At 62.3% G+C, this 19,335-nt stretch overlaps 4 protein-coding genes and 1 non-coding gene across 5 annotated transcripts; 1 reads left to right on the top strand and 4 right to left on the bottom strand.

Annotated features, from left to right (window-relative positions):
* Positions 1-250: 250 nt before the first annotated feature.
* TRNAG-CCC (transfer RNA glycine (anticodon CCC)) lies at positions 251-321 on the bottom strand. Its single transcript has one exon. It is a non-coding gene; the product is annotated as a tRNA-Gly (tRNA).
* A 113-nt stretch (positions 322-434) lies between these two features.
* On the top strand, positions 435-4,470 carry PCYOX1 (prenylcysteine oxidase 1). Its single transcript, XM_049831216.1, has 6 exons — positions 435-541; positions 617-823; positions 1,368-1,542; positions 1,994-2,205; positions 2,503-2,655; positions 3,003-4,470. Exons 1-6 carry the CDS (start codon positions 448-450, stop codon positions 3,659-3,661), a joined length of 1,500 nt encoding a protein of 499 aa, XP_049687173.1. The 5' UTR covers positions 435-447; the 3' UTR covers positions 3,662-4,470.
* Positions 4,471-5,453: 983 nt separating this feature from the next.
* SNRPG (small nuclear ribonucleoprotein polypeptide G) lies at positions 5,454-6,957 on the bottom strand. The gene is made up of 4 exons (XM_049831261.1): positions 6,834-6,957; positions 6,573-6,595; positions 5,969-6,093; positions 5,454-5,651 (listed from the first exon to the last, which is right to left on the bottom strand). Exons 1-4 carry the CDS (start codon positions 6,863-6,865, stop codon positions 5,601-5,603), a joined length of 231 nt encoding a protein of 76 aa, XP_049687218.1. The 5' UTR covers positions 6,866-6,957; the 3' UTR covers positions 5,454-5,600.
* A 776-nt stretch (positions 6,958-7,733) lies between these two features.
* Positions 7,734-9,296, bottom strand: FAM136A (family with sequence similarity 136 member A). Its single transcript, XM_049831259.1, has 3 exons — positions 9,179-9,296; positions 8,070-8,210; positions 7,734-7,922 (listed from the first exon to the last, which is right to left on the bottom strand). The coding sequence occupies exons 1-3, from the start codon at positions 9,263-9,265 to the stop codon at positions 7,734-7,736; spliced, it is 417 nt and encodes a 138-aa protein (XP_049687216.1). The 5' UTR covers positions 9,266-9,296.
* A 2,658-nt stretch (positions 9,297-11,954) lies between these two features.
* On the bottom strand, positions 11,955-19,335 carry TGFA (transforming growth factor alpha). Its single transcript, XM_049831257.1, has 6 exons — positions 19,275-19,335; positions 15,621-15,674; positions 13,462-13,585; positions 13,103-13,252; positions 12,871-12,980; positions 11,955-12,784 (listed from the first exon to the last, which is right to left on the bottom strand). Exons 1-6 carry the CDS (start codon positions 19,306-19,308, stop codon positions 12,777-12,779), a joined length of 480 nt encoding a protein of 159 aa, XP_049687214.1. The 5' UTR covers positions 19,309-19,335; the 3' UTR covers positions 11,955-12,776.

Genomic DNA, 19,335 nt, shown 5'->3' with positions numbered 1-19,335 from the left:
AGGGAGGCGGGAGGGAGGGAGACAGACGCACCACCTCCGGATGCGGCTTCCCGCCCGCTGCCGCGCATGCGCCCCGCCGCTGCCAGCAGCCCCGCACACACCCGCGCATCCCTTCCTCCCGGTAACGATCACGCCTCCCCCGGTGACAGCGGGGTACGGCGCTGCCGCTTCCTCACCCCGGCGGGGCGGGAAATAAATAAAAAAACAACTAAGGGATTTAAAAGCAGGGTTTGAGGAGGGGGGAAAATTATGCGCCGCCCGGGAATCGAACCCGGGTCGCAAGAATGGGAATCTTGCATGATACCACTACACCAGCGGCGCCGCTGAGCGCGTTTTCCCCGCCCGCCCTCATGGCGCTGCCCGGCTCCGTCCTCCTCCCCCCCCCCCCCGCCGTCCGCCGCGGCGGGAACCAGCTGACAGGGCGGCCCCGCCCGCCGAGCCAGCGCCATGCCGGCCCTCCGCCTCCTCCTGCTCCTCGCCGCTCTCTGCCCGCCCGTCCCGGGCCGCCGGCCGCAGCAGCGCGATGCCCCCGGCAAGATCGGTATGGCGGCGGGGTGGGGGTGTGGGTGCGGGGTGCCGTGGGGGCAGCGCTGACGGCCGGTGCCGGTTCTTCCAGCCGTGGTCGGCGGCGGGATCGGGGGCGCGGCGGCCGCCTACTTCTTGCGGCAGAAGTTCGGGAGGAGCGTGCGGCTGGAGGTGCTGGAGAAGGCGGCGGTGGGCGGCCGGTTGGCCACGCTGGAGGTGGAGGGGGCCGGCTACGAGGCGGGGGGGTCCGTCCTTCACCCCCTCAACCTGCACATGAAGCACTTCGTCAAGGAGCTGGGTGAGCGGGGACCATCCCCCCCCCCCAACCCCCCCCCCCCCCCCCCCCCCCCAGGGATGCTCTGGGTCCAGCTCTCCCGCTCTCCTGGGGGGACACCCCCGTAAAGAACAAGCCTTGGTTGCCCCCCTACCTTCCCTGATATCCTCCCCATATTCCCCCCCCTCAATATCCCTCCCTCTCCATATCCCCCCTCTCCAATATCCGCCCCCCCCCCCCCCATATCCCTCCCCAATATCTCCCTGTGGTACCCCAGCCCCGGGAAAAGGAGACCCCCATCCCGACGGAAGGTGGACCCCCCACCGCCAGGGGATGCATTAATACCATCCTAAAGGTCCAAAAGTCACCGCAGATAACTACCTGGCTCCTGGTCAAGAACTAATTCCCCTTTCCACATCTTGGGGATCCGATCTTTAATTGCTCACCCTTAGCAATGCAAAGCTGGGTTGTCTCGGGAAGTTAAAATTGAGGCGTAATATAGTTTGGTTTGACGCAAGCTCTACCTTTCATTAAATTACCTTTTTGGTTTTTTACCCCTTTCCTCAAGGCCTCTCGGTTGCCCCAGCACACGGCAGCCTCGTAGGCATTTATAACGGAGAGGAGTTCGTCTTCGAGGAGAGCAGCTGGTACATCGTCAACCTTCTCAAGCTCCTCTGGCACTACGGCCTCAACCCCCTGCGAATGTACATGTGGGTGGAGGACATCCTGGACAAGTTCATGCGGTACGTCGGGCCCCTGTAAGGAAAAAGGTGGGAAAGCGGCTGCGGGAAAAGGCACGAAACCTGCTGCCGAGTTTAAAAAAAAAAAAAAAAAAAAAAAAATCAGTGAAATCATCCCATCGCCATTGAGAAAGGAGACTCCTGTTGCCCTCTCTCTGTTGCCAATCATTTTTATAAGGAAAAAGATCGAGATAAGCGATAAGAGAATTAAATTCATAACTGTGCAAAAAGTGCTTTTGTTAGGAAAGATCAGTACATGCGTAATGAAGGTCCAGGTCTACTTAGGCAGGTACTGCTTAGGCTAGAGCTCGGCTCGAAGCACAAGCCCTGCTGCTCCCGCGAAGGGCTGCGAAGCTCTCGGGAGCCGCGCTGTGAGAGCCTTCGCAGCTTCCGAGGGCAACAAAGAGAATTAATTAACAGCGACCGAACACCTATTTCTTATCTCCGGTTAAAGGATCTATCGCTACCAGACGCATGACTACGCCTTCAGCAGTAACGAGCGCCTACTTCACGCCCTCGGAGGGAACGACTTCATCCGCATGCTGAACCAAACCATCGACGAAGCCATGCAGAAAGCGGGCTTCTCCCATAAGTTCATAAATGAGATGGTTTGTCCAGCCATGAGAGTCAATTACGGGCAAGGTGTCAACATCAACAGTTTCGTAGGTGAGCGTTTAGTGGGTTAACCTCCCACCACGTCTGTCTCACGGACCTTGTCCTCTTCACGCGGGTTGGGATTCCTGCTCCCTGGGCTGGTACCGTGCAGCAGTACCTCCCGTGCTGGGTTACGGCCTTACTCCGACAAAGTGCTGGCTAACGCGACCGGCTTAGCCCTGGCCTTCAGCAAGCTCTGTGCCCCAAAGGGATGGGGTTTTTCCCCCTAATTTTCCCCTTTCTGTTTCAAATGCTCTCCTACAGAATGATGCTGAACAAGCTGCTCTAACGAACGTGGTTTCCTTGTAGGTGCCGTTTCTCTGGCAGGGGTGGAGTCGGGCCTTTGGTCGGTAAAAGGGGGGAACAAACTTGTCTGCACTGGCCTTATCTACGCCTCCAAAGCTGAAGTTATCCCTGGTACAGTTTTGTCTATAGAGCCAAAAATCAGACCCAGACCCACAGGTGAGTTGGGTTTGCTTTCCCTTTGGTGGGGAGGGGAACGGCAAGCTCCAGCAGCTGGAGACCGACGTCGGCCTCCGTCGCTGCTCAGCTGCAGCCCTTGGCAGACCGACGCAACAGATGGGGTCTTCCTTAGTCTTTTAAGATGAAAACTGGGCCCTGCTCAAAGCCCCAGCTCGCAGCGCTCCCTCAGCTAAGCTGGGACTAGTTTATAAAGCTACCTCAGCTCTCGCAAAAAGGCATAATCGGCCTAAACGGGATGGCGTTTTTAAAAGCCTGATGTGTTTGTCAGAGGAACAAAGGGGATTTCCTCCAGCCACGGAGTGGGATAACCGAGCTCTTCTCCCCAGGGGACCCGGTGAAGCTCTACCAGGTCACTTACAACACTACCGCGGGACTAACGGGGGATACGTACGACATCGTTGTCATCGCTGCTCCATTGAGCCGCAAAATGGCCAACGTCACCTTCAAGAATTTTGACCCTCCCGTCCCAGACTTCCCAAATCCTTACCACCAGACTGTCACGACGTTCGTGCACGGACGCTTAAACGCCTCCTTCTTTGGTTACCGGGACCCATCCGCCTTTCATTTCGGTGCCATCTTCACTACGGAGAATCCCAAATTGTTCATCAATAGCCTGGGGGTGGTGTCTCCCGTGGAAGACGTGGGCGGCGAAGGAAAGCTGCCCTTGCAGTCGGCCGTCTGGAAGGTGTTTTCAAAGGAGGTGCTCACCAAAGAGCAGCTTAACTTGCTTTTCTCCTCCTACGACTCCGTCAAAGTGAAGAAGTGGTTGGCGTACCCCCGCTACAGCCCCCCGGAGAAATGCCCTCCCATCATCCTCCACGACAAAATCTACTACCTGAACGGCATCGAGCGGGCCGCGAGCGCCGTGGAGATGAGCGCCATCGCAGCCAAAAACGCCGCCCTGCTCGCTTACCACCGGTGGTACGGGAATGCGGACAGGATTGACCAGGAAGATTTGCACGAGAAGCTGAAAACGGAGCTTTGAGCCCCGGGGAGCCCACGGCTGGGTGCTCGCAGAAGCGTCCGCACTACAACCTCCAGAGATACGGATCGCGTAGCGTAACCGCTTAGCCACAATTAAAGCTCATGAAAGCGGAACTCCTTGCTTAGTCCCTGAAAGGGGGCACCCAGCCAGCTCAAGACAGACTAGAACAGCAGTGAAAAGGCGGAGGAAGCTTCCCAAGGGAGCTGACCCTGCCTCAAACAAAATCCTCTGTCTATCCCTCAGTGAGATCAAAAAAGAAGTTTTAAATGCCATATTGACCCCAAAAGTGCCCTCCACGGCAAGGAGTCTGCCAAACTCAGGATCCGCATCACTGTGATTAACCCGCGCACGTCGCTTTCCCTGTCTGGACGTCGTTTCAGGCAGGGAAAATCAACTTCTTGACTGTAAATCTCTCTGCCTCAGCTACTTTCTGAAGGGTGTATCAAGTAGTTATTCCTTGGGGTGGGACTAGCGCAGTGGAAATTGGGGCTGCGTTCGTAGTTTGCCTCCAGACCAAGTACTGTAGCTTACGGGGGGGGGGGGGAGCTGATTTGCTGGGAGCGCACGAATTGCCAAAACGAGTGGTAAGCAAGCAAAAACACTGCTGTCCATCGCTTTGTCAATGTTTGAAAGAGTTAATAAGTTAGATGACCTGACCCTGCAGCGGGGCACCGCTAGGTCCGAGTAGGTAAAAACCCTTTTCGTGAGAACATTGTCTCCCTTAATTGTATCTAACAGCGCTGCGATACCTCGACTGTGTCTGAATATTGCCGTTACAAATAAAAACTAATGCACCGTTTGGAAAGGAAGCCGGCACCGTTGCCTTGAGGTAGCGTACGGCTGTTCTGTGCTCAGCCACCCGACGGATCTCGTCGTCCAGCCGCATCCTCGCTGCGCCGCCGTGGACGCAGCAGTGATAAAAAGCTAAAAAAGACGTTCTTGTACTCACAGCTCGTGTTATCCCCCCCGCAAAACGCTTTCCATCCCAGCAGAACAGACTTCCCGCTGCGGGGCACTCCTTGCGCCAGGTCAGGGAACTCTGAAAAGCAAGCTGAGGGTTTGTACTCGTGGTGTCGGACAGATGCCTGGTCATGGCACGCACCTAGGGCGGGGCTGTAGCCCTCGCTCCAGGTAGCGGCTGTCAAATTTTCTGAGCAAACCCTTTGAGCTCTGCCCAAAGCTCACTTTCTACCTTTGTGGTGCTTGAGAAAGCGCTTAGCCCTCTGTATTAAAGATACGGTGACAAAAAAAGACCACCTCTGTCAACAGGGACCTGTAAGTGGAAGCTCACGTGCTCACACAAGCAGACCAAAAAAAGGCCAGTTTCTGCCTGGCTCCCATTTAGGAGAAAGATCCAAAGGCTTTTTTGGGTCAGTTCAGACCCCACAGGCTTTGATTCCTGCACCATAACTCTGTGATGCAGAAATAAGAGTAAAAATCGTGATTAAAAAAAATTTAAAAATTCCTACTTTCAGGCAGCCCAGCTTGGCACAAATACTCTACGTCGCTCTTCGCCGAGGGGAACGTTACCATTTTCCTCCCGCTTGAGAACCAATAACCCACTGAACAAACACGACACAACTTTGTAGCTCGTTCTTTCCGAGACGCTAAAGGGAAGGACACCAAAGGTGGCGCCGATTTAGCATCCACTTATATAAATTAAGCTTCCCAAAAGCCTTCCCAGAGCTTTAAAACTATCGGGAGCAGAATTAACAACGGCCCCCACCGTGCTGAAGAACCAGTGCGCTTCAGCTGCCCCGTTACCCAAAAAAGCAAGTACGACTGACACAAGTTACGCAACCATTACAAAATTTATTTAACAAAACAAAACAAAAAAATAAGATTATGCTCAGGGATGCCCCGTGGCAGGTTCAATGAGTAAACAAAAGAAGTGGGTTGGGTCTAGTCACGGCTGGTAACGATGCAGGTTTCTCCAGCGCTATACTCGTTCCAAGGCTTCCAGCATAATGATGCTGTTCCCTCGTATTACCTAAAAGTGAAAGTTCAGAGCAGCTGGTGAGATGCAGCACGCCGTTGCCCACCGCTCTGCAGCACCGCACGTCCTGGCCCGGCCCCCCACATTATTTTCCTCCAAAGCCGATGCCGTGCCAAAAAACTGCAGCGAATTCCCCCGTGAGGGCGAACGCCGACCAATTTTAACTCTAAAACCCCGCGGATTGTTCCACGCTACTGCAGTAAACAAACACGTCCGCCTCCGAGAACTGAGCTCGTTTTACAGACGTGCCAGCTACAGCTGCGGGCTGGTGCGGGAGGCGTCAGCCCTCTACTCGTTGCAGCAGCACTCACCACCATGCCGATATTGTTCTGCTGTCCCCCCGGCGCCATCTCCACGCACTCATCGATGACGAGGTTCATGAAGGGATCAAAGCCCCGCAATATCCCCTGGACATGTCGGCCGCCATTTAATTTCACTACAAGAAACGGAGCCCGTTTAAAGAAGGAGACCGCCCAATGCCAGCGTTTGGGTTTTTCCTCACCGGACCCGCAGCTCTGCAACCGAGCGGGGGGCCGAGAGGAGTGAAAGTCTTTATGTTAATCGGAAGCGTTCAGAGCGCCGCATCCAGCGTGGTAAGAAACGACCGCCCTGAGAGTTTAGGAATGCGAATTTTAAATTAATATCGGCCCCAAATTAACGGGTTTTGAAGCCTGAAACTACTCTGGGCCCGCTCCTCGCCGGGCAGGAGCGCTAGCCCAGGCAGCCAGCGTATCCCCCGTGCTGCAGACCGCCGTGCAGAGGGGGATGAGGGGGTCGAGGAGGGGGGAACGGACACGAGGGGAGGGCTGGGGGCTCCCCCACGGCCGCGCAGCCCTTTTACCCCACGCCCCGGCGCAGACACACGCGGCAAAGAGAACTCGGGGCCGGGAGGAGCTCCGGGCGGCCGGCACTCACATGACAGCTTCTTGTCCATGAACCTGCAACGAGATGGGGGCGGCTGGTCAGCACCGGAGGGGAAAGAAATGGAAAAACATCCCACCACCTCCCCCCTCCGCCTTCCCTCGCCGCCGCCATGACACCGGGGCGCCCGCGGTGCACGCCGGGATACCGGCGGATCACGGCGGGCTCCGCGGCTCTGTTCTCCCTTCCCTCCTCCCTCTCGCCTCCCCGGTCCCCGGTCCGGATCCCGATCCCGTTCCCGTATCCCAGACACACTTCTTCAGCTCGGGCGGGTGCGCTTTGCTCATGGCGTCTCCACAGCCCACCAGGCCCCTCACGCTGCCGCTCGCGCCGCGCTCTGACGTCACCGCGCCGCTCAGCGTACCTTCACCCCACCCCACCCCTTCCTCCGCCAGCCAATAGCGACCGCGCCCTGCCCTTCTCTTCCCCGCCCCCTCCCCTTTCCCGGCGCCTCTCGCGGCCAATCAACGCCCGCGGGAACGCTACCGCACTCCTCCGAGTAGCGGCGCGGCGAGGGGAAGGAGGGAGGGGCCGGAAAGCGCGGCGGGGCGGGGCGGGGCGGGGCTACACGAGGCGCTACGGCCCGTGCCGTGCACGCACATGGCGGGGGTCACCCCGTGCCTTGCACACCCGCGGGGCTCACACCCCCCCCCCCCCCCACGCCGTGCGTGGGGCACAGGGGGTCACTCCGTGCCTTGCAGGGGCCGCCCCACGCCATGCAGGCTGCTGGGGATCGGCCCGCCCCTTGCACACGCGTGGGGGCCGCCCCCACAACGCTCGGGCACCCCCAAACTGGCAGCGCATAACACGGGTCACCCCCCCCCCCCCCCCAGCGTGTGTGCAAGCGTCCCCCAATATATAGCGGACGAGCAGGGGACGTGTGTGTCCCCCCCCACTTGGCACACACAGACACGCATCACCCTGCACCTGCACCGGCATCACCCAAATTGCACGGGCAGCAGCCCCCCGCCCCCCCCCCCCCAGCAGCCCCATGCCAGCCCAGGGCTCACCCCTCAGCACGGGTGCTGCTGCAAGCACCCAAGACCTCCATGTTCCCCCCCCCCAAACCCCGCAGCACCCGCGGGCGGTTAGAACGTGGCACCTCGCCTTTAATAAAGCGCGTCGAGGTCGGGGGGGGTCCCCCCCGGCGCCCCGCTACTGCTGGAGGGCGGCCAGGCTGTCCTTCATCTTCTTGGCCATGGCGGGGACGAGGCGCAGGTGGTCGTCCCCGCAGGCGACCAGGCAGGCGTCGAGCTGGCCCCGCACCCGCGCCTCCGCGCCCCCCGCCTCCAGCGCGTCCTTCGCCTTGTCGTTGCAGTGCAGCGTGCAGCGGCTCAAGCGATCCTGCGCGGGTGGGGTGAGGAAGACGGTGGGGAGGGGGGGGGGAACACAACACACACGGACGGACACGGCGGGGTCAGCGGGTTCCCCCGTACAACCCCTTCGGTTGTCCGTCCGTCTGTCCAAAACGCCCCCCCCCCCAAGTCTCACCTGGAAGTGCTCCAGCTCGGCGGTGACGATGGCCTGGGCCTGGGCCAGGGGCGCGTGGCACCGCTCGATGCATCGCTGCACCTCCTGCATGGAGGCCGTGTCGTCCTCGCAGCAACGGGCGCTGCACCGGAACATGGCGCCCTGAGGGGACACGGGGTCAGCAGGGTGCAGCCTGCGGGGACGACCCCCCCCCCCCCCCGCAAATCCCCACCACCCACTTTGGGCGAGCACCCTGCGAGGAGCCGGCTGCGCCCTGAGCCTGCAGCTGCGTGCGGCTTGCCCGGGCATGGTGGGGGGGCACAGGGCGTCGGGGGGGCATAGGGCATATTTAGGGGGGACAGGGCATGTGCTGAGGGGGACAGGGCATGTGTAGGGGGGGCACAGGGCATGTATAGGGGGCACAGGGCACATGCTGGGGGGGTACAGGGCATGTGTGGGGGCACAGGGCATGTGCTGAGGGGGGGCACAGAGCATATTTAGGGGGCACAGGGCACGTGCTGGGGGGGCACAAGGCATATTTAGGGGGCATAGGGCATGTGTAGGGGCACAGGGCATGTACTGGGTGGGCAGAGCATATTTAGGGGGCACAGGGCATGTGCTGAGGGGGGGGCACAGAGCATATTTAGGGCCACAGGGCATATTTAGGGGGCACGGGGCATGTGTGGGGGCACGGGGCACGTGCTGGGGGGGCACAGGGCATATTTAGGGGGTAGAGGGCATGTGTAGGGGCACAGGGCACATGCTGGGGGGGCACAGGGTGTGCGTAGGAGCACAAGGCATGCACTGGGGGGCACAGGGCATGTGTGGGGGCACGGGGCACGTGCTGGGGGGGGCACAGGGCATATTTAGGGGACCCAGGGCACGTGCTGGGGGGGGTAAGGGCCACGCACAGAGAAGGGGGTGGGGGGAGCAGAGGGCTGGGCTGGACGAGCGGGTACGGGACATGCACGGGGGGGGGGGCAGGCATTGCCCGGGGCACACACGTGGGTCACGCACGGCGTGGGGCGGGGAAGGGGGGGGGGCGGCAACGGCGTTTTCCCCGCGGGGCCCGGAGCCCGCCCGGCCCCGCCCGGCCCGGTGCCCCCCCCCCCCCCCGCCGCCCCCGGTACCTGCATGCCGCGGATGCGCTCCCGCTCCAGCCCCCGCACGGCGCTCTCCACCGCCGCCTGCACCCGCGTCTGCGCCGCCTCCGCCATCCCGGCCCCGCGCCGCCCCGCCCCGCCCCGCGGGGGGGCGGGACCGGGGCGGGGGGACGGGGCGGGACACGCGGGCGCACGGCGGGGGACGGCACCGAGCCGCCGAGCGACGCCCGCACGGCCCTGCGATGCCCGCACCGGGATGCGATGCCCGCACCGGGATGCGATGCCCGCGCCATGATGCGATGCCCGCACCGGGATGCGGTGTCCGCACCGGGATGCGATGCCCGCACCGGGATGCAATGTCCGCACCGGGATGCAGTGCCTGCACCGGGATGTGATGCCTGCACCGGGATGCGATGCCTGCGCTGCCCTGCAACACTTGCACAATGATGCAATGCCTGCACCGGGATGCAATGCCCGCACCATGATGCAATGCCCGCACCAGGATGCGATGCCCACACCAGGATGCGATGTCCGCACCAGGATGCAGTGCCTGCACCGGGATGCAATGCCTGCACCGGGATGCAGTGCCTGCACCGGGATGCGATGCCTGCACCATGATGCGATGCCTGCGCTGCCCTGCAACACTTGCACAATGATGCAATGCCTGCACCGGGATGCAATGCCCGCACCATGATGCAATGCCCGCACCGGGATGCGATGCCCACACCAGGATGCAATGTCCGCACCAGGATGCAGTGCCTGCACCGGGATGCAATGCCTGCACCGGGATGCAGTGCCTGCACCGGGATGTGATGCCTGCACCATGATGCGATGCCTGCGCTGCCCTGCAACACTTGCACAATGATGCAATGCCTGCACCGGGATGCAATGCCCGCACCATGATGCGATGCCCGCACCAGGATGCGATGCCCGCACCGGGATGCAATGTCCGCACCAGGATGCAGTGCCTGCACCGGGATGCAATGCCTGCACCGGTATGCAGTGCCTGCACCGGGATGCGATGCCTGCACCGGGATGCAATGTCCGCACCAGGATGCAGTGCCTGCACCGGGATGCGATGCCCGCACCATGATGCGATGCCTGCGCTGCCCTGCAACACTTGCACAATGATGCAATGCCTGCACCAGGATGCAATGCCCGCACCATGATGCGATGCCCGCACCGGGATGCGATGCCTGCACCATGATGCGATGCCTGCGCTGCCCTGCAACACTTGCACAATGATGCAATGCCTTCACCGGGATGCAATGCCCGCACCATGATGCAATGCCCACACCGGGATGCGATGCCCGCACCAGGATTGCGATGCCCGCACTGGGATGCAGTGCCTGCACCATGATGCAATGCCTGCACCGGGATGCAATGCACCATGATGCGATGCCTGCACCGGGATGCAATGCCTGGACCATGATGCGATGCCCGCACCAGGTTGCGATGCCTGCACCATGATGCGCTGCCTGCGCTGCCCTGCAACGCTTGCACCATGGTGCAATGCCCGCACCGGGATGCAATGCCTGCACCGGGATGCAGTGCCTGCACTATGATGCGCTGCCCTGCAACGCTTGCACCACGATGCATCCAAGTGCAACCCCCACCAGGCCTCCCCGGCCAAAACGCTTCGGGTCCCATGCAGGGCACCCATCGCGTCCCTGCAAACACGTCCCTGCGCCGCTGGGGTTTCGGGGATGTGCCCCCCGGACCTGACCTGCGCAGGGTTTGGGCTCGACCCCCTCCCCCCAAAAACCTGCTCCATTTATACCCCGCAGCGAAGAACCAGCACCTCATAACTAACAGGGCTGGGGGGGGCCCAGCGGCCGCTTCCAAAATAGCCCCATGGCCGCCCCCGTGCCCATAACCCACGCAGGGCAGGATCCGGCCAGGCTTTGCAGCAGCGGCAGTTTGCTCCCGACTCATCCGGGATCCCCCCGACCCCAGCACCACCCTGCTCCCGCCTTAGCCCATTTCCCAGCCCGGCACACTGAGGTCAGGCTGGGTCTGGGGGGAGGCTGACACCGTGCTGGGGGGGTCTCATAGGGCAGGATGAAGACTGTGACTCCACGGGTGGGGGAACATCGGCGCTGCCTGCCTGGCCCCCCCAGCCCCAGCGAGGCCGTATCCGCTCCGGCACCTGCTCACCAGCTGGGCCGGCGGTGGGTGTGCAGAGGAAAGGGTGTGCGCACACACGCGACCCCCCCCCACCTCCGCATAGCACCCAGGCACAGCACCCGGGCATGGCCCCCCCGGCTCCTCGGGGATGTCTGTTTGCAGGCAGGGGGGGAGCAGCACCAAGGGAGGCGCCAGCGGCTGCTGCCTCGGAGGGCTGCAGCCCCCCCAACCACCCCCAAGGGCTGCCGCTGCTGTTAATGGCAAAATATTAAAAAAAAAAAAGGGACTAAAAGCCTGCTGTGAAATGGGAGTGTTTGTCCCCAAATTGCTGCTGCTGCTGGCTGAGGTGGGGGGGACGGGACAGAGCCAGGGACTGGGATGTGCCCCAGCTGGGGCTGGTGTCCCCCCCCCTCCCCAACCCTGCTCCCCGCACAGCGGGAACGGAATCAACCCCAATATCCATCCTTCCCTCCCCCCTCGCTTCACGGTTTGGGCTGGAAACGTGGGGGGACGGGGCTGAGCCCATCACCAGGGTATCAGTTCTGCACCCTGGGTACACTCCCCCTCCCTGCAACCATCCCCGGGACCCAGCAACTCCTTCGCAAATATTCCTCCCCCCCCCGGCCCCCGTCAAAAAAGGCCCGAGAGGTGAGTTTTCTGAAAAAGTGTCCTTTATATCACTTAAATAACTATAATCCAGGTATTAGGGGAAAAAAGAACAGCTGATCACAATAACATATTATAGAAATCAAAATTAATTTAACCACACAAAATAAATTAAAACATTAAATATTAACTTTCAGTGCAACATATACAGAAGACATGAGAATTACCATGACTTAAAAAAAAAACCAACAAAACAAAACCGACCAAAGAAAACAAACAAAAAAGCTTCCGATTGGTTATGATAAAGACTACGGAAAAGATTAACGCTGCACCGGGAGGTTAGAGCACCGGCCTGAGGAGGTTTCCTAGGATTATGGTTCATTTTATTATTAATAAAAAGCTCGTATCTGTCCCCAAAGTGAGCACGGTCTGTGCGACTGCCGAGGCGGAGGGTTCGCCGGAGCTTCTGTCTCTATAGAAAAATAAAGCCCCATCCTGCAGGGATGGGGGGTTCTGGTTTAAAACAAACAAAAAAAAAATTCTGAGAAAAAGGAAAAACAGACCCAAACCCAAAGACAAACCCCAGTTCCATGTTGCCTGGCCGGGGTTTGGCTCTGCAGCGGGGGCGATGCCCGGCTCTGCCAGCGCTTTGCCGCTGCCGGCACGCTTACGGGGCTGCCGAGCGCGTCTCCTGCCGGGGCGCTTGCTTGCCGTCTTCTGCGTGTGTGTGTAGGGGGGGGAAAATAAAGAAAAAAAAATAATAATAAAGGGGAAAACCAAAAATAAAATTAAAAAAAAGACCAAAACCAGAGAAGAGATGCTGCGCTGGTCCCCGGCGCGGGTCTCCTGGGTGGGGGGCGGCGGCGGCGGCGGCGGGACCCCCCCGGCTCCGTCAGACCCCTGCGGGGAAGGGGACGGGGAGCGCGGTTACACCCCGGGAACGCCGGCGGCCGGCGACCCGCCGCGGTGCCCCCCGGCCCCCTTACCCGTCTCGGCGTGGCAGCAGGACGCGCCGCCTTTCAGGAGCCCACCCGGCTTCTCCGGGCCACCGCCGGGTGCCCGGCACCACTGGCATCGCTTCCGCAGCCGACAGCAGCTGCAAGGGACCGGGGAGGGGATGGTCAGGGGCTGCGGGGGTCTCGACACCCCCCCCCCCCCCCCCCCGGCTCGCATCCTGCCCCAAATCGGCCGAGCCAAAACCCCCGGCCCGGTACTTACTGTATAAGCACGCACACGCCGATGAGCAGCACCGAGGCCACCACCGAAACCACCACCAAGGCGGTGATCGTCTGCTTCTTCTGGTTAGCGGCCACCACGGCCAGCAGGTCGGCGTGCTCGCACCGCGTCCCCACGTACCCCGAATGGCACCTGCACCGGTGGGGGGGACACACACACACGGGAAGGGCATCAGCATCAGCCCCAGGACCGGGGCAGCCGCTCGGAGCCCGGCAAAACCAGGGGCGACCCCACTTTTTTGGGGGATTCCCCCGGGAGAGACGAAGGACCCGCTTGGATTTGAATTGCCCGAGGTTTTTGTTTGGTTTTTTTTTTCTTTTTCTTTTTTTCCCGGCACTTACACGCACGCTGGCTTGTCCTCCTGGACCAGGAACCGGCAGGTGCCGTGGAAGCAGAACTGGCTGTGAGAGTCGGGACAGTCGTTGAAGTGGGACCTCACCGCTGCCGCCACCGGCGGGCCCGGAGCTGGGAGGAAAAACAAGGAGAAAACGGCATTTTTGGGCGTTTGTTGGCCCGGCAGCGACCCAGGCGTCGCCGACGGTGGGTCGGTTGCTCTGGTTTAGGGCTGGATGCGTTTGTTTTGGGGTCGTTGGGTGGGATGCGGTCCAGCAGCCGCATCCCAGCCGGGACCACCCAAAGGAGCCCAGACGGGTCCCACTTAAACCAGCACTGAAAATAAGCCTCATCGGCACTAGAGGAATTTCCTAAAGAGCTTAAAGTTTAAAATGGAGGAGCAGAGAGTTAAGTAACGGCGGAGCCGGCTGCAGCCCCGGACCCCGGTGGCTTTGCCGGGGATGCTGTTTTCCATTACATCCCGCGCTGGTTTAAATTATCCTCCGCAGCAGAGACGGAAAACAAATATCCTGCTTTCGGATTAGCCCGGGTATAAAGCACATCCGATCGCTGTCGTTTCAAAGCCACCTCAAGTTCCTGTTGCCGTGAATTTATGGCAGGCCGGGGTAATTAAACCCACGTCTGCCGAATGCTTCCGGGTCTTCGAGGAGGCGAAGCGAGGAAAGACGGAGCGCGGCCGGCTCAGCCGGGGATGTGCCGGAGCGGTGGTCCGATGTCCTCGTCTCCGGCGGTGGGGAGAGAGGCATCGGTGGGCCGTTTGGAGATGTCGGAGCTGACGGCAGCATCCCTGGGGAGCCGGGAGCTGGGATTTGGTCTTCGCGGTGAGAATCGCTGCCGAAATCCGCGCCTTGGTGCAGCCCCTCGCCAGGAAAACCCCGACACCTCCCTCCCCGGGGACGGCTTTACCCTGGGAGAGCCCAGACTCCCCCGACTCCTGCCTCTGGCCTGAACATCTCCACAAAACCAACCCTTTTCGGAGTTTTAACCCGCACAGCCGAGCCCCAAACACAGCTTTGCACATCCCCGCTGCCGCAGCCCGGGCTCCGAGCTCCCCCAAATTCGCCGGTTTTTGCAGCACCGCCAGCAACAGCGTCAGCAGGGCTGCACGGGGCTGCGTGTCCCTTTGCTCCCCGTCCCGCCGCCGGCAGCGCGTCCCCGGATCCAGCGCCGGCTCCCGGGGTGTCCTGGCTTGCATTAAGCCTCGGCGCGCTCGCAGCTGCCGGCCACATTGCAGCCGTCTCATCCTCCCGCAGCCCCGCGCTCCTGCCGCCCGCACGGACCCCGTCCCCGTCCCCGGGCTGTCCCCAGCCGGCGCTGCGCCCCTCGGAGCAGCCCCTTTCCTCCAGCCCCCACCCCGGGTTGGGCACGCATCCATCGGGAAAGGGGCTGCCAGCGTCCTCAGCGGTGCCGACGCTTGCCCCGCCGCCGGGTTTTGCTCCGAAGCCTCCCGGCGCTGCGGTAGCACCGTTTCCTTCAACGCTTCCCAACCGATGCCGTCGAACCATCCCGTTTTCCAGCCCCAAAAGGAGGTTTGGTGTTTGGTTTTTTTTCCCACGCTTGCCTGCAACGGCCCTTCCCGCAGCCGGCACATCTCCACCGTGGGCAAAGCCCCCGCGCCGTGCCGTGCCGGGGGACGCGAAGGGCTCTTGGCTGTTGCAGTCCATTGTGCCGCTTTCATGAATGAGGCGATTTATTGGGTGCGACCGACTCGGTGCCGCCGCGAGCCGGCGTCAGGCACCGGCAGCTTCCCCGCGGGACCTGCGGCACGGTTAACGAGACCAGGCTTCCCCGCGTGCTGAGCGGCCGTGTGCCAGGATTCAGCACACCACCCCCCCCCCCCCCCAAAAAACCCCCACGGTGCACGAGAAATACCCACCGCAGAGGCCTGTTTCCCAGTTTTCCCTTGGGGAAAAAGCACCTGCGGGGTCAGGATCCCACCTGGGGACCCCTTATCACCCCAGGGCGGAGGATGGGATGCGAGAGCATCCCTCCGGCTGATCCGGTGCACGCTCGGGGCGAGGATGGTTTACCCATGCCTGCGCTTTGCTGCCTGTTCCCGGGCAGTTCGGCAAGGCGGCCGCCCCGTGACCCCCCCTCCACCACCACCCCGGGATCGTGCCGGCTCTGTCCCCGTCGGCAAACTCACCGCTCCAGGCCGCCGTCGTGTTCTCCAGCGCGTGGCACGCAGCGAGCAGCACACCTGCGGAGAGGCCAGAGAGACGGGGGTCAGCCGGACCGCGTGTCGTGTGCCCCCCACCCCGAGCCGGGAAGGCTGGCTGACGGCTCGGGGGGGTTTTACCCAAAAATCACTCAAAGATTTACGATTTTTTTTTTTTTTAAAAGAAAAATGCAATTGTGTTTAAAGCCAGGAAGGAGCCTGAAACCGGCCCGTTATTTGCACGTACGATAGGCACGTGCTCGCTCATCCGACAGCATCCCCTGCCCGGGCGGGTGCCGGTGGGGGTGCCAGCCGTGCAGCCCCCCCCCCTCCCCACCGTGCAGCACAACCTGCATCCCCCCGGCCAGCTCCTCCTGCCCGCGTCCCCACGGCGGGGCAGGATCCAGCCTCGACACGAGCTCGGGTGCTGCAACGAACCCCCCCAGCCCCCCCCTCCCCTTGCCCTGTCTCCCGCTGCCTGCAAACGCTGCCCGACCTGCAGCCGCTGCTGCTGCTGCTGCTGCTGCTCCCCAGGACCCGCAGGCTGCACCCCCGCGGTGCGAGCGGGGTCCCCGCTGCAAAACACCCGGGCGCGGCGGGCTCTGCGCAGGCAGAAATACCCCGTCCCGGCAGAAATACCCCGTGCAGCAGAACTACCCGTGCAACCCCGGGGGCTGCAGGTCCGGGCAGGCTCAGAACAACCTCCGCCGAGCCATCCCTTCGCGGGGGGCGGCATCGACCGGGGACCCCCCCGCCCCCAGCTAAGAGGCTTTCCTGGGGCAGCTCGATCGACCCCGGGGTGCGAAGCCAGACGAGGCCAGCAGCCCCTTCGCTGGGTTTGACCCAATTTCCTCCACGGGTTTAATCACATCATGCAGAAAGGCGACGGGCCAGAGGCCAAACCATGTGCCAGCCCTTGGGGTTTGCAGCCGGCAAACCACCCAGCGACCGGCGGCTTTAGTTATCGCTGCAGCTTCGCTCCTTTCGGCTTCTCCCCGTCGGTCCTTGCCACACCTTTCCCCACGCCACGGCAGACCCGGCCAGCCCCCGGGGATTTTCTTCCCATATAAATTGAATTTGAGGCAGCCCGTCTCCTCCCAGGTGTTGTTTATTTTGCTGCCGCCGGCAGGCTCGTTGCTGGAAGATGCTCCGTCCTCCTGCCCCGCTCCTGCTCGTGCCGATACTCGCACCTCCACACGTCGAGGAAATCACGTGTTATTTGAGAAATGGCTCATCCTCGTGTCACAGGGCGGCCGTATCATCCCCTCCAGCGTTCCGGCTTCTCCGTCCTCCTGCCGGGACCCCGCTCAGCTCTGGCGATGCCTCTTCCCTGCTTCTCTCCGCCGGCAGGTATAACACCCTGCTCACGTTCAAGCCGCTTTGGCCGGAGGAGCCCGGCCGAGGAAGCAGCCCGGCTCTCCCCGTGCCACCACCGCGTCGCCCCTGGCCACTGCCCCACCTCCCTCGCCCCTCGGCAGCGGTTTTCCATCTCCGACGCTGGCCGAGGGCTGCGGTGAGCTCCCCGAGAGCCGGCGTGGGGACACCGGGCACCTTACGGAGACCCGGAGCATCCGTGCCCTTGGTTTGACCGGCCAAACTGGGACCCCCGAGAGCGGGGCTGTGTCCACCGGCTGTCCCAAGCAGCCGCTCTCGCTTGGTTTTTGGCAATCCCATCCCAGCCCCGTTCTCAGCTTTCTTCTCTCCCCGAACCTGAAAGACCATATCCCACGCCGTCTCCGGTTTTATTTCAAAGCCGGCGCTGGGCCACACCAGCCAGGCTGCTGCCCCCCCCCCAACCCCATCCCCACCCACCCCCTGGCTCCCCGCTTTGGGAAGGTCTCCTTGCCATCACCCCCAGCCAGCAAAGCCCCCCCTGAACTCAGCCTCCCGGCAGGAGACACCCGACTTGCTGATGGACCCCCAAGCCTCGCTGATGGAGAAACACGCGCTTAACGACTCTGTCCCCGAGGCGACATTAATTACCAGCCTCCGCTTCTCCTCCACCACCAGCCACCAGCGAAGGGCTCAACTCCTCTCGCCCCCAGCCTCTCCTAATGCTCTTCGTGCGCAGCTCCCGGTTAGCGCTGGGGTTTGTTCCCTGCCCCAAGTTTTCCCACCTAATCCGCTTGGCTCAGATTTTCCCCTCAGCTTCGCAGATCAGCCCTTGGCAGCCGTCAAGTGCACGTACGTCGGGCCAAAGGAGGTTCCCTTTTCCGCCGGTATTTTAAGCGGATGCTCCAATCTGCTGGTCCGATCCCGTTTATAAGGGGCTCCTCTCCCCCCGCAGCATCCGGGGCGCCGCGGAGGCTTGGACCGAACCTGGTCTGGAGGCCAGGAGCGGCCATCAGCCCTGGATGGGCGATTGGGGAAAGCGGGGTGCCCATCCCAGTGGGAAACCCACGGCTCAGACCCCCTGAGAAGGGCGACCACCGGGGCCGGAGAGGTCCAAAGCCACACGAGCGGCAAAGCAGCAGGGAGCAGAGGGGACGTGGGTGTTCCCAGACCGAGCCGGCGGGACTCTCCGGATGAACCGAGGAGGGACGTGGCCCCTGAAGTAACCGACCCCCCCCCCCCCCCGCCCCACGATGGCTGGCACCCACCCACCCGCCCGAGGGATGCTCGGTGGAAGAGACGTGCCGGAGGAACGGAGCAAGGAGGCAACTCGGCGCGGCCGTGCCAGAGCCGAAGAGGCAGCGCCAGCGAGGAAGGCTGGAGGGGGGCCAAGACCGGCTACTTTCCTGAACCCAAGTGCTGCAAAGAGCCTCTCTCCCGCTGGGCTGGCACCGCCTCGGTCCCCCCCACCCCGACCCAAGCCCTGGCTCGACCACGGAGCCGTGGCGAGGAGCAGCAGAGCCCCGGTGCTGCCGGTGACACCGGCCGGGAATGGAACGCCCAACCCTTCTCCTTTGGGACGCCGGAAAAAAAAACCCAACCGAGGTCCAGCAAGTGCTTCCCCCCTGCATCAGCCCCGGCCCGGGGAGGGGGTCACCTTGCCCGGTACCGAAGCATCACCCAGGTCTGCGCTCTCCCACCTCTACGGTCATCGCAATTCCCGGCTGGGCAGCGTGTCCGGATCCGTCCCGTCCCGTCCACAGCATCACCCAGGTCCAGCCTCGCGTACCCCCCGCTCGCCCCTTACCCCAGCGAAAGGGGCATACGAGTAACGTCCCCCCCCTGCTCACGGCAGCCCCAGCGATACGCTCTCGTTAATCGACCCTACCCTAAAATTAAGGAGAGACCGGAGGGCTCGTTCTCCCGCCGAGGCCGTACCGCCGAGTCGGTGGCGAAGGCGCGTTCCCACCAACGGGGAGCGGCTACGGGACCAGCTCCGGGAGGGACCGGAGCCAAACGCTTTTTTTATGGGATTTAAGGAGCGAGAAGCGACCGATTCACAACCCGACCCCGGGGACGCCCCCCTCCCCCGTTATTAAAACCCCGACCCCATTCCGGGATGCTGGATGCTGGGTGGGGAACCGCGCTCCGTCCCAACTGCTGAGAAAGTTTGGGGGAGCGAAATCCCCGGGGGGGTGGGGGGGTGTGTGTGTCCCCCGCCCCGCTCCCGCTGGGGATGTCCCGGGGGCTGGTACCGGATCGACTCCTTCCCCCCCCCCCCCCTCCCCACCGCCCCGGTCCCGCACCTACCCATGGCCAGCGCGGCCGCCGCCTCGCCCGGCATGCTGCCGGTGGTGGCCGGAGCGGGCGG

This window comes from Accipiter gentilis, chromosome 28, assembly GCF_929443795.1.
Source record: "Accipiter gentilis chromosome 28, bAccGen1.1, whole genome shotgun sequence".
Taxonomy (NCBI): Eukaryota; Metazoa; Chordata; class Aves; order Accipitriformes; family Accipitridae; genus Astur; species Astur gentilis.
This window is presented reverse-complemented; position numbering and strand designations above follow the sequence as displayed.

What these genes read in the sequence shown, in the direction of transcription:
- PCYOX1 (XM_049831216.1), top strand. Translation starts at nt 448, where the DNA reads ATGCCGGCCCTCCGCCTCCTCCTGCTCCTCGCCGCTCTCTGCCCGCCC. An exon ending in CGATGCCCCCGGCAAGATCG is followed by an intron (nt 542 to 616) that starts GTATGGCGGCGG and finishes CGGTTCTTCCAG; the next exon opens with CCGTGGTCGGCGGCGGGATC. An exon ending in ATCCTGGACAAGTTCATGCG is followed by an intron (nt 1,543 to 1,993) that starts GTACGTCGGGCC and finishes CTCCGGTTAAAG; the next exon opens with GATCTATCGCTACCAGACGC.
- SNRPG (XM_049831261.1), bottom strand. Translation starts at nt 6,865, where the DNA reads ATGAGCAAAGCGCACCCGCCCGAGCTGAAGAA. An exon ending in CATGGACAAGAAGCTGTCAT is followed by an intron (nt 6,094 to 6,572) that starts GTGAGTGCCGGC and finishes CGTTTCTTGTAG; the next exon opens with TGAAATTAAATGGCGGCCGA. An exon ending in AGAACAATATCGGCATGGTG is followed by an intron (nt 5,652 to 5,968) that starts GTGAGTGCTGCT and finishes TTTCACTTTTAG; the next exon opens with GTAATACGAGGGAACAGCAT.
- FAM136A (XM_049831259.1), bottom strand. Translation starts at nt 9,265, where the DNA reads ATGGCGGAGGCGGCGCAGACGCGGGTGCAGGCGGCGGTGGAGAGCGCC. An exon ending in AGCGCATCCGCGGCATGCAG is followed by an intron (nt 8,211 to 9,178) that starts GTACCGGGGGCG and finishes GTGTCCCCTCAG; the next exon opens with GGCGCCATGTTCCGGTGCAG. An exon ending in CCGAGCTGGAGCACTTCCAG is followed by an intron (nt 7,923 to 8,069) that starts GTGAGACTTGGG and finishes CCACCCGCGCAG; the next exon opens with GATCGCTTGAGCCGCTGCAC.
- TGFA (XM_049831257.1), bottom strand. Translation starts at nt 19,308, where the DNA reads ATGCCGGGCGAGGCGGCGGCCGCGCTGGCCATGG. An exon ending in CACGACGGCGGCCTGGAGCG is followed by an intron (nt 13,586 to 15,620) that starts GTGAGTTTGCCG and finishes TTTTCCTCCCAG; the next exon opens with CTCCGGGCCCGCCGGTGGCG. An exon ending in GAGGACAAGCCAGCGTGCGT is followed by an intron (nt 13,253 to 13,461) that starts GTAAGTGCCGGG and finishes CCACCGGTGCAG; the next exon opens with GTGCCATTCGGGGTACGTGG.